At 40.8% G+C, this 12,262-nt stretch overlaps 1 protein-coding gene across 13 annotated transcripts in view; it reads left to right on the forward strand.

Moving 5' to 3' along the window:
• LOC124152896 (histone-lysine N-methyltransferase 2C-like) overlaps positions 1–12,262 on the forward strand; it is an 89,972-nt gene that overhangs the window by 60,881 nt on the left and 16,829 nt on the right. For 10 of the 13 annotated variants that reach the window (XM_048381838.1, XM_048381849.1, XM_048381848.1 and 7 more), the window contains 8 exons: positions 274–368; positions 1,036–1,195; positions 3,610–3,912; positions 5,080–5,247; positions 9,850–10,009; positions 10,457–10,968; positions 11,489–11,634; positions 11,846–12,235. In XM_048381838.1, the coding sequence (XP_048237795.1) occupies positions 274–368; positions 1,036–1,195; positions 3,610–3,912; positions 5,080–5,247; positions 9,850–10,009; positions 10,457–10,968; positions 11,489–11,634; positions 11,846–12,235 (1,934 nt within the window). The remainder of the gene's footprint in view (positions 1–273; positions 369–1,035; positions 1,196–3,609; positions 3,913–5,079; positions 5,248–9,849; positions 10,010–10,456; positions 10,969–11,488; positions 11,635–11,845; positions 12,236–12,262) is intronic. The other 3 variants (XM_048381839.1, XM_048381840.1, XM_048381841.1) reach the window with 3 other exon arrangements.

Genomic DNA, 12,262 nt, shown 5'->3' on the forward strand with positions numbered 1-12,262 from the left:
GCAATCCCAATGTTATATTTAATAGTTTACCAATGGATTCAATATTGTGTGTGATTGTTTGAGACTTGTGAAACATTTTGGTATAGTACTCATTCTAATTTTGAGAAAGAGCAATGACTTATTTGCAGAGTTCTCTCCCCTTACATTTCTTGTTAAATGCTACATTTTTGTTGAAACCTGAAAGCTATTAAGAATTTCTGTATTTAAAAAACAGCAATGAAAATATTGTTTGTGTTGAGGTTTTCTGACACTGAGTATGGTGTGTTAATGCAGGTGATGCAGAGGCCCTACGAGCCAGCCAAAACGCTCTCCTCAAGCAGCTGCTGGCCAACAGCGGAGCCAAGAGAGGTGCCCAGAACAGTCCTCAGGTAGGTCCGAGGTACAGCTAGAGGCTGAATGCCGCAGTCAGCAATATTCCAGCTGTATCATGGCAGCCAGTAACTAAAGTGAACCAGGCAGAACAGTGGCTGAACACATGCGACCTGATCCTTGCCTTTGGATCAAGACGACATGCACTTTGTCAAGACACAGTATTTTGATGGGATATAAAAGTATAAGGGCTAGCTAAATAGATCGATAATCAGAATTATTGTTGATGGGAAGAAATATTAATGATTATTGATATGAAAATGGTCTCATTGATAATATCTTTGGTGTAATGAAATATAGTTTTAATTCACTGAAGCAGACTTGTTTTTTTCCCATTGCCAAAGACGGGAAGCAACTGATATGTTGTATCTTAAATGTCCACAAAGTAATCCGTGCATACATGTGTGACCACTCACCAGTGACGTGAAATACGCTGTTTTGTCTCTGAGCTTTTCATATTTGCTCAAAGTAACTTCCCCGATATTTATCAATATTTGATTGATACTTAGTTAACAATTATCAATTTCCAAGATCTTTAACGATAGCCAGCCCTAAAAAGAAGAACATTTCCTGTCACAGTGGCTGAATTACTGTGGATATGACTTACTTGCTAGCTCTGTGAATGTTTCTGAGTTCCCACAAGGTTGTCTGTACTTGCTTCTCCAGGGCGAGGGAGAAGACATTCCACAGCTGACACCGGAGCAGCAGCAGCAGCTGGAGATGATTGACAAGATGCCCATATTCAGGGAAACCGAGATTTCTTCTGAGGAGTGGGAAAGTAAAACTCCCGAGGAAAGGGAGAAAATACTCGGTGAGTACCTGCTGGGTGAGTACATGTTTCTTCATCTCAGTGGCTGCAGGTCCTTGGTATTAGAGCAGGGTGGTGGGTAGCCTAGGGGGTAGAGCGTTACTCATCACGCCGAAAATCCGGGTTTCATTCCCAACATTGGTACAATGTGTGAAGTCCATATCTTGTGTCCCCCCAATGTGATACTGCTGAAATATTGCTAAAAGCCACGTAAAACCATACTCACTCACTCACTCACTCACTCACTCACAGTATTAGAGCAGAGGACGGAGTGGAGGGCGAACAGCTGGACAGTCTGCAGAGGGTGGTGGGAGGAGTGGGCAGGGAGACTTGATAGCATATGGGAAGGAAGGGGGGACGGCTCGGCAATGATTAATTAGTGGGGCTACGTGATGAGTTGCTGAAATATATGGTTGAATTTGAATCGCCAGAGAAAAATAAAAACTGTTTATTTTGCATTTTTAGAAGTTTGCAAGTAATAGTAAAGACAAGATATATTATGGATGGCAACTTCTTTGTTTTGTGATCTCTTGACAACGATATAAGGATCTAAACATCATTATTATTACGTCACATCATTATGAATAAGAAGTTGTCATCCATCAAATATCTTGTCTTCTCTATGTTAAGAATTTTTCTATAGGATGAAAACTGGCGAAAAAGAAATTTCATAGTTCAACCAGCAGTAGTGGGATCTTGTAGACGTCGGTGCTAGTACTGGGGACCTGCACCACTTTATCCCCTCCAGAAGTAGTTAGACTGTAGTGTTTGTGTTCAGTTTCATGGTAACCACACCATGATGTGGTGTTCAGGTAAAGGCACCATTGGTTAATGTCATGATCAACACATTTGAGTTTTATGGAAAGTAAAACATTGATTACAGATCACTTCAACACAACATAGTGTATTAAATCGGGAAACAAGCATCGTTCTTTGTAAACACAACATAGTGCCATGCCACGGTAAACAAGCATTGTTCACTTTAAGCACAACATAGTGCAGTGCTAAGTTAAACAAGCATTGTTCACTTTAAGCACAACATAGTGCAGTGCTAATTTAAACAAGCATAGTTCCTAGTAAACACAACATAGTGCAATGCCACGGTAAACAAGCATTGTTCACTTTAAGCACAACATAGTGCAGTGCTAAGTTAAACAAACATTGTTCACTTTAAGCACAACATAGTGCACTGCTAAGGTAAACAGACATTGTTCACTTTAAGCACAACATAGTGCAGTGCTAAGGTAAACAAACATTTTTCACTTTAAGCACAACATAGTGCAGTGCTAAGGTAAACAAACATTGTTCACTTTAAGCACAACATAGTGCACTGCTAAGGTAAACAAACATTGTTCACTTTAAGCACAACATAGTGCAGTGCTAAGGTAAACAAACATTGTTCACTTTAAGCACAACATAGTGCAGTGCTAAGGTATACAGACATTGTTCGCTTTAAGAACAACATAGTGCAGTGCTAAGGTGAACATGGTTCACTTTAAGCACATCATAGTGCAGTGCTAAAGTATACAGACAGAGTTCACTGTAAACTCCACACATACATACCTGGAAAAAGCTTACAGTATTTCCATCTCCTTTGAAGTGATACCTTGTATTATTAACTGTAATTTTCTGATGAAACATATTTGTTTTTATTTATGAAGTGACATAGTACATTACAAGATAGAAATGCAAATTGTGTCTCTTCCTCTGCTTCTTTGCAACCATCGGGAGAAATGTGCTGTGTTCTTGTATCAGCTGTCAGGTGCAGGCATTGATCCAGGATGCTCAACTAAGTGCCCCTGGCAGCCAAATTGGGGAAAAAAATCATTACTTTTATTCATATTTTAATTTTTAAAGGTACTTAATTTCTTAAATTCAGAGGTATTTTTACATTGTATTTGACATTACATTCAATGAATAATATAAAACTAAGTATCAAAACCTCTTGCTATTTATTGATCTGTTATCAGTGATCTGTATAATAGTGATATGATAAAAGGTGTGTCATTGTCCCCATTTGAAACGTTTTGTTCTGTCATGCCTTGTGAATATCAGTGATGATCTTATGACATGACACTTGTTCGCCTTGGTGATGCTGGCAGAGTAGGTCCCAAGAACCTCCTGTTTCTGTAGGGCTGAACTCACATAAATAAATTGGTGAGATGTGACATCCCTAGTGGTTACAATGTGGAGATTGTTTGTCTGCCATGAATTTTGCATTGTCGGACACAGATTGTTATTCTTGATATAGGTATAATAGTGCTGACTTCAGCATTATTAAGAACATTACTCAATCACTCGCGCACACACACACTTTCACACTTTCACACACACACACACACACACACACACTCACACTCACACATACATGCCTGCCTTGTAGATGCACATCTGATTGCTGCATTACAGTATTTTCTATCCTTTTCATGCAGAAATGAGAAGACAGGAGTATGAGCGCAAACGTAAGGAATATGAGGAGCTGAGGAAAGCCAAGAGGAAGAACCCTGTCCCTGAAGGACCGGAGACGAAGTTGAAACGTCGGAAGAAAGGAGAAAACAAAGATGCTGTGCCAAAGAAACGAATCCGAAAACCTAAAGGAAAGGAAACTGAACTAGAAGCAAGAACAGAGTCGTTCCTTCAGCAGCTGAGGGCACTCCCTCCCATCAATCTTCAAGAACCACCCATCGGAATAAACAACAACATTGTCCCGGTCATGGGGGCCAACTCAGTCACCGGTGGGTTGCTATCTCTACCTCCTGTTTCCATCATGTGGTAACAATCTCTTCACCATATAACTTCTTCCAGTGTCATCCTGTTGACATCGTCGGTCAGGCCAAGGTTGCCTCTCACTGCTTCTGTTATATGTCTCATTCTGAATGACATAAGTTTATTCATGTATTAAGTTTAGCACCATTTTAAACTAATGTAAGTTCAAATAAAATGGGCTTTTATAGCTTTTGTTTATTACAAACAAATGCCCTACATTTTAATTTCTTATCTCATTTGAGAATGGATGTTCATTTTGTTTGAACCAAGATCCAACCCTTAAATTACCAGGCATGAGATGCCATTATCAGCACTTTTGTTTCTACAAGTTTAAATCAATAGATAGTACCTTTTTACTTTGTTACTCAGTGTGTTTTACTTAGTAATATGATCTCTGTCATCTGTCTTCAAGATAAGCTATCCATAGCACACTCTGTATGAGGGGGGGCACGGGTGGCCAAGTCGTCTAAGGCGGCGCGATTAGCTGTGCAGAGTTGCGTCCCTTGGGCATGCCAGAAAATATGATTGTGGGTTCGAATCCTGGTTCGCCCCGATTATGTTTCTAGGTTTGTCAGCACCATACCAATGCTTGTGGGTTTCACCGAAGTGGTAAACGTCTGAGACCTGCATCACTTCGGGCTTTCCTTCCACATGAAGCTGGGATCAGGTGGTCAGGCTCGCTGACTTGGTTGATGCATGTCATCGATCCCAATTGCGTGGATCGATGCTCATGTTGTCAATCACTGGATTGTCTGGTCCAGACTCAATTACTTACAGACCGCCGTCATAAAGCTGGAATATTGCTGAGTGCGGCGTTAAACAACAAACCACCCAACCACCCACCCACATGAAGCTAACATGCCCCGACATAACTGGAATACTGTAAAAGCGGTGTTAAACCCAACTCACTCACTCACTCAACTCACTCTGTATTAGGACCAGCGCAGAGCCTGTAAATGGAATGTAATTTTGTTCCTTGAAACTCCACAATCTCTGCTCAGATCCCAGCAAATTATGCCCTCTGGAGGATATAGTATTATGAGATTATGGTATAGGCTAGTGTTGATCATTCCCCCATGTTAGTTAGATTGATTTAAATTTCCTGTCATACAAGCAATATTTGGTTTTCTTTACAGCTGAAAATCAGGTGAAAGGCAGTTATGGGAAAGCTTATATGGAAGGATTACCTGACTTCTACGGTAGTCTTCAGCATCCCAACTTCCCGCTGGGCATCCGACAACCTGGTGCTGACATCGCTGCACGGAGACGCTTCCTCAGTGATGGACAGACTGTACCATTCACAGGTAGGCCATAGTTTGTTTCACATGGTAGTTGCGACTCCTGCACCATGGACTCACCCTCCATTGACCGAAGACAAAGTGGTGGTAGTCGGTATGACTTCTTGGTGGTAGTCGGTATGACTTATTGGTGGTAGTCGGTATGACTTATTGGTGGTAGTCGGTATGTCTTATTGGTGGTAGTCGGTATGACTTATTGGTGGTAGTCGGTATGACTTATTGGTGGTAGTCGGTATGACTTATTGGTGGTAGTCAGTATGACATAGTGATGTTGTCCGTATGACTGCAACTACTGCTGGAGCTGAGACTTAGGGTGACCCTCCATTGAGTGATGACATTTTGAAGGTAGTTGGTATAACATATTGGTGGTAGTCGGTTTGACTTATTGGTGGTAGTCAGTTTGACATATTGGTGGTAGTTGGGATGACAGGGATGGTTGTCGGTATGACAGGGATGGTAGTTGGTATAACTTATTGGTGGAAGTCAGAATGACGTATTGGTAGTAGTCAGTATGACATATTTGTGGTAGTTGGGATGACAGGGATGGTTGTCGGTATGACAGGGATGGTAGTTGGTATAACTTATTGGTGGAAGTCAGAATGACGTATTGGTAGTAGTCAGTATGACATATTTGTGGTAGTTGGGATGACAGGGATGGTAGTCAGTATGACATATTGATGATAGTCAGTATGACATATTGATGGTAGTCGGTATGACATTTTGATGGTAGTCGGTATGACATAGGGATGGTAGTCGATATGACATATTGATGGTAGTTGGCATGACATAGGGATGGTAGTTGGTATGACATATGGATTGTATAAGGTATGACATATTGATGATAGTCGGTATGACAGGGAGGGTAATCAGTTTGACAAGGATGGTAGTCGGTATGACTTATTGATGGTTGTCGGTATGACATAGGGATGGTAGTCGGTATGACAGGGAGGGTAATCAGTATGACAAGGATGGTAGTCGGTATGACTTATTGATGATAGTCGGTATCACATAGGGATGGTAGTGGGTATGATGGATTGGTTGTAGTCGGTATGACATTGGTTGTAGTCGGTATGACATTGGTTGTAGTCGGTATGACATATTGGTTGTAGTCGGTATGACATATTGGTTGTAGTCGGTATGACATTGGTTGTAGTCGGTATGACATATTGGTTGTAGTCGGTATGACATATTGGTTGTAGTCGGTATGACATTGGTTGTAGTCGGTATGACATTTTGATGGTAGTCTGTATGACATAAGCTACTGCAGTAGCTGAGGCTTGGGGTGACCCTTTATTGACTGATGACAATTTAATTCGTACATGGCTCATCCAGCCTTTGCTGAATTCAGCTGCAGATATCAATATACACTTTCCTTTACTCGGATTCTAAATTATGAGATCCTCTATCATCTTCAAACGAATCAACCTCTGGTTGTGAAAATGTGGTGTAATATTATATGAATAACAACTGGAAGGCCTTGTACTTAAATATTTTGTTGTGCTGTGTTTTGAAAATACGTAGCTCTTTATGATAATGGCTTTAATGAGATAGACCCCTCATCATAGTGATGACCTGTAATAAGGACCAATCTCATTGAAATCAGATCTTAGTTCTCGCTACCGCTAAACAAAGATCTGAGGACATCCCATTACGGGTCACGTCAGACCCACCTTGCGAGAACTTTGACCGACCAATGGAATGACCAATCAGAATGCAGCTTTCTCGTGCTTTTCGGCACTAATTTCAAATTGGCGACTACGCTTCGAAACATATTTTGACAAATTCCCGATTACAAATTTGAAACCTGAACAAAAGAACATTCTGGAATGGCTAATAGATGGTCTAGATTGTTATGGATTCAGTAATTAAACCCATAACTATCGTTCGGAGTTAAAGTTTTCGAGGTTGCATGGTTAGAAATCACATTCTGACTGTCACTTTTATAATCTGGTAAGTGATTGGTCGGATGAAAGGTCGTTCTGACGTGACCCCTTTTTGGATGTCCTCAGATCTTTGTTTAGAGGTAGCGAGAACTGAGGTCTGATTTTAATGAGATTGAATAAGGATGAGCTTCATTATCAACTTTAAGATTGTCCAGGTATTGCACAAATAATTTATGTTCAATCTGATGCACTTAATTGTTGTGAACACTACTGGATGCTTCTGTTTGGAAGGTAAATATGTGGCCTGAAAGTAAAGGAAAATAGATCGATGAACAACGTGAAAATGTAAAAGAGATTTTAAGGACATATCGAGAACAATTTTGAAATGCATCATTTGAAATTTTGTAAACATTGATATCTTATTCCTGTTTACTAGAAATTCCATTGTTGTTAAATGTATTAATTTGGATCAATTTTGACAAGAAATGATTCCAAAAATGTGATAATGAAAATCAGATATGAAGAATAATTCAAAAAATGAGATTAATAATAGCTATTTCCCAGAACTTCGAGATTATTGTCATTCAGTAGGGTGTTTTATGAATACAGTATGCATGCTTTGTTAAGTGAAAAACTGTATTAGAAAGATAAACTTGCTTTTGCATAGACCTCATACAGGCAGTCAATCTGTGCAGTGCCATCATGGCCAGGAACTTGATCATCACAGCCCCGTAGCAGTCTGCAACTTCAGCCACTAGTCCCTGAGTCTTGTAAAATTCTGTTCGGTCCTGTAAATTCAGCTAGTAAAATTCTGTTCTGTCCTGTAAATTCAGCTGGTAAAATTCTGTTTGGCCCTGTAAATTCAGCTAGTAAAATTCTGTTCTGTCCTGTAAATTCAGCTAGTAAAATTCTGTTCGGTCCTGTAAATTCAGCTAGTAAAATTCTGTTCTGTCCTGTAAATTCAGCTAGTAAAATTCTGTTCGGTCCTGTAAATTCAGCTAGTAAAATTCTGTTCGGTCCTGTAAATTCATCTAGTAAAATACCATATGATAACACTGAAATGTACTGACAATGATGCTAAGAGACAAATTCGGACTGGTCGACTCAAAGGTTTCTTAATGGTATCCTCAAAGCAAGTAGAATGTCAAACATTTTGGGGTTTAGTGGTACACTGTTCAGGCTAGTAGACTTTCTTGGTTAATTTCTATCGCTGGTTTTGGCACAGACTGCTAAAGTATTTGTTAAATCATGTTTATCTTAATCAAAATATGCTGATATGAAGAATAATTCAAAAAATGAGATTAATAATAGCTATTTCCCAGAACTTCGAGATTATTGTCATTCAGTAGGGTGTTTTATGAATACAGTATGCATGCTTTGTTAAGTGAAAAACTGTATTAGAAAGATAAACTTGCTTTTGCATAGACCTCATACAGGCAGTCAATCTGTGCAGTGCCATCATGGCCAGGAACTTGATCATCACAGCCCCGTAGCAGTCTGCAACTTCAGCCACTAGTCCCTGAGTCTTGTAAAATTCTGTTCGGTCCTGTAAATTCAGCTAGTAAAATTCTGTTCTGTCCTGTAAATTCAGCTGGTAAAATTCTGTTTGGCCCTGTAAATTCAGCTAGTAAAATTCTGTTCTGTCCTGTAAATTCAGCTAGTAAAATTCTGTTCGGTCCTGTAAATTCAGCTAGTAAAATTCTGTTCTGTCCTGTAAATTCAGCTAGTAAAATTCTGTTCTGTCCTGTAAATTCAGCTAGTAAAATTCTGTTCGGTCCTGTAAATTCATCTAGTAAAATACCATATGATAACACTGAAATGTACTGACAATGATGCTAAGAGACAAATTCGGACTGGTCGACTCAAAGGTTTCTTAATGGTATCCTCAAAGCAAGTAGAATGTCAAACATTTTGGGGTTTAGTGGTACACTGTTCAGGCTAGTAGACTTTCTTGGTTAATTTCTATCGCTGGTTTTGGCACAGACTGCTAAAGTATTTGTTAAATCATGTTTATCTTAATCAAAATATGCTGATGGTCAAACATAAAGGGCAGCTCTATGTACTTTACCACTGTGACCAAATTATCTAGAAGTACATAGATGCTGTATTGGTCATCCCATCTGACCCTGACAGCCGCCCCTAGTGAGGAACGGGAAATTAAGGAGAACTCCTTGTTCTCTGGCATCTGGATGTTCTGTCATAATTTGTAATTTGAAAATAGTGAATATGTATTGTGTCCAGATATACCTTTTCAATATATATGGTTTGAAAAATATTCTGGATGCTGGTACACTTTTAAAAAAAGAAAAAGAAAATGAAGAGTAAACTAGGGTAACCGTTGACCATCAGTATATCCTGAGTAACCATGGTAACACCTGTAATCTTTAGCTGTGAATAAAATGTACCACGGTAACACCTGTAATCTTAAGCCATGAATAAAATTAACCCCGGTAATGTCATCGATTGTAGGTTCAAGGTTTTGCCTGCAACATCGGAAGTGTTTTTGATATTGACTTATGGTGTGATTATTAATCTGACCTCTGTTTGGAGTGGAGTGAAGGTGACTTGAGTGCATGAGAGTTGTCACCCTTTGCTTGGCTTCGTCCTTCATCCCAGCATCTCTCTTCTGCTTGGTCCGTCTGCCCGTCTGTGTGCTGAGCTGCAAGCATGTGTTCTGCATGCTGGCTATGACGCAGACTTGTCTAATAATGCCACTGTAACTTAGGTCCTATTACAGACGAGCAGCGCTACCATCTGCTGTCGGCTGGAGTTCATGCCCAGGCCCTGGCTCAACGCATGCCCCTCCTGCCTGGCATGATCAGGCCCTTCCTGCCGGTCATCCCCCCGCAGCCCAGGATCGAACCCCACCTGGAGCAGTCCGCAAGGTGAGTGCAGCAGCTGCCTGACCTGGTCACCTGTAGTAGATTGATTTCTTTGTCTAATTGAATGATAGTATACAGGTTTGTTTCTTTGTTGTGTAACGTCCATCTTGGCAATATTCCACTTATGTAATGCAACCTGTAAATAATAGAGCCTTCGATGATATATAATCAGTAAATTGATTCTAGACTCCTTGAATCATGCATCAGTGTTACTATGGGAATTTTAAGATAGAATATGTAGTCTTCTTAAAAGGAGTTGCACCAATAACTGTTGATGTTTACGTAATTTGTCTTGATTTAAGTCTAAGGCAAGGATAGGACAGGGTGGAAAACATAGGGGAAAGTAGCAGGAAGTTTAGAAGTTTAGGCCTTTGAAATTAATGTCCAATGTCAAGTGAATGTTGCAGTTAATGGAAGTGTGATTCTTACAACCACTCTTGAACTTTGCAGAGACACTCCGGATACAGTTATATCCTCATCATCTCCTGAGATAGGCTTTGGAGAACAGGACACAGAGTTACCTGCCCTTCGTCCCATCGAGCCTGCCGTAGCTGACGATGACCGAGGAGCATCCCCAGCGGTGCCGTTGCTGCACCCGATTCCCATCAAGGCGGAGATCAAGGACGAGAAGAAGGAGCTGAAGGAAGAAGACCTCTCCAAAATAGCTGAACACGGCGATGTGTTGCTTTCAGAAAAGAAGGAAAGAAATATTGACAGTTTACTGAGTAGTAAAGACACACTGACGGCCAAAATGCCAGCCTTGACGTCAAGTCTTGCACGCCCTTTCATTGACCCCAGCTTGGACCAGCAGGTGTCTGTGACCTTGACCTTGTCAGCTACAGCTGCTGAAGATATTGGGGGAGTGATATCTGCCATTGCTGATCTGTTAAAAATTGCTGTTCCACCAACATACGAGATGACGAGGAGCCCGTCCCCAGATACATACAAAGTGAATCTCACACGTGAGTAATATAACCATCATCTAGCTGTAACACAACAGAAACATTAGACTCGAGGTGTCATGTAACTCCTCTTGGCTACATAATTCTTGGCTATGATAATTCCTTCGAATGCAAAACCTCTATTTCTTCATTGCCATAAATTCTGTATTTTGACTGTGATCACACTATGTAATATGTTGAGATTTTTTTAACAGAAGTCCTCTTCACTGTCAACTGTCCGTAATCAGTTGTGCAAGTAATAGTATCTTCACGCGCATGTGCTCCCTTCTATCCTGTTTGTGCTAGTGTCAACAATGCAAATTTTTTATGGATATGTAAGGTGGCCACTTGTGAACAAGTTATGAAGTTTGAAGGTTTTTCAGTCAATAATGAATTAATTTGGTATTTATTTTTGTGTTATGGGTGGCATGTCAAATGGAATATCTCTCAAAATAGAATTGTCTAGAATTTGTCAGCTGAAAACTATAACTAACCATATTTATGTAAGGTGTGGCTGTAAACTTGATGTTGCTGTTTTCAGACAAGGAAGAAGCTGTCAACATCCAGTCTTTGATCAAGGCCAAACCCAAGTTCTGCCGCCACTGTGACGTAGTAGTGCTCAGCTCTGGGATCCGCAAGAAGAAAACTGAGCTTCCTTTCCTTACAAAGGATGAGCAGGTGAGTGGAGTATGTGTTGCTTTCTACTCTTTATCATATATCCACTTGTAAATAATATTTTTTATTTCTTGAAGGAAATAGGTCTCAATCATTTATTTCTTAACAACATTTCTTAACAGCCTTGATGTTACAAGAATATTGCCAAAAGCGGCGTAAAACCATACTCAGTCAGTCAATGTGACCTTTCTCGCGCGTTGTAAACAAGAAAGTTGTGTTGCAGGACTGTGAGGATGAAGAGGTGACATTCTGCAGCATGAACTGTTACATGCAGTTCACCATCACGCACCAGATGCCACAGCCCCATGAGACTGAAGCTGGAAACCTAGTGGAGCACAAGAGTGGATGTACACCGTCCACATCTCCTCGCCACGTCCCTGTCACCTCGGCCCTGTCCATCTCCACCACCCCACCCATCACCCCACAGTCGGCCAGGGACCAGCCAGCAACACCCACCACCCCTCTCTCTTCATCCACCGTGTCCAAGTCGCCCATGCCGTCGCCCGCATTGCCAAGTCCGCCAGTGAAGAAGGAGGAAAAGCCGGGGAAGAAACACCGACGGAGCAGCAGCACCGCTTCTGACATTCAGCTGCCGCAGATGCAACCAGTCAAGGTAACCTCCCAACTTCTTCACACTGTT

The sequence above is a fragment of the Haliotis rufescens genome, unplaced genomic scaffold, assembly GCF_023055435.1.
Source record: "Haliotis rufescens isolate VD_foot unplaced genomic scaffold, xgHalRufe1.0.p SCAF_4, whole genome shotgun sequence".
Taxonomy (NCBI): Eukaryota; Metazoa; Mollusca; class Gastropoda; order Lepetellida; family Haliotidae; genus Haliotis; species Haliotis rufescens.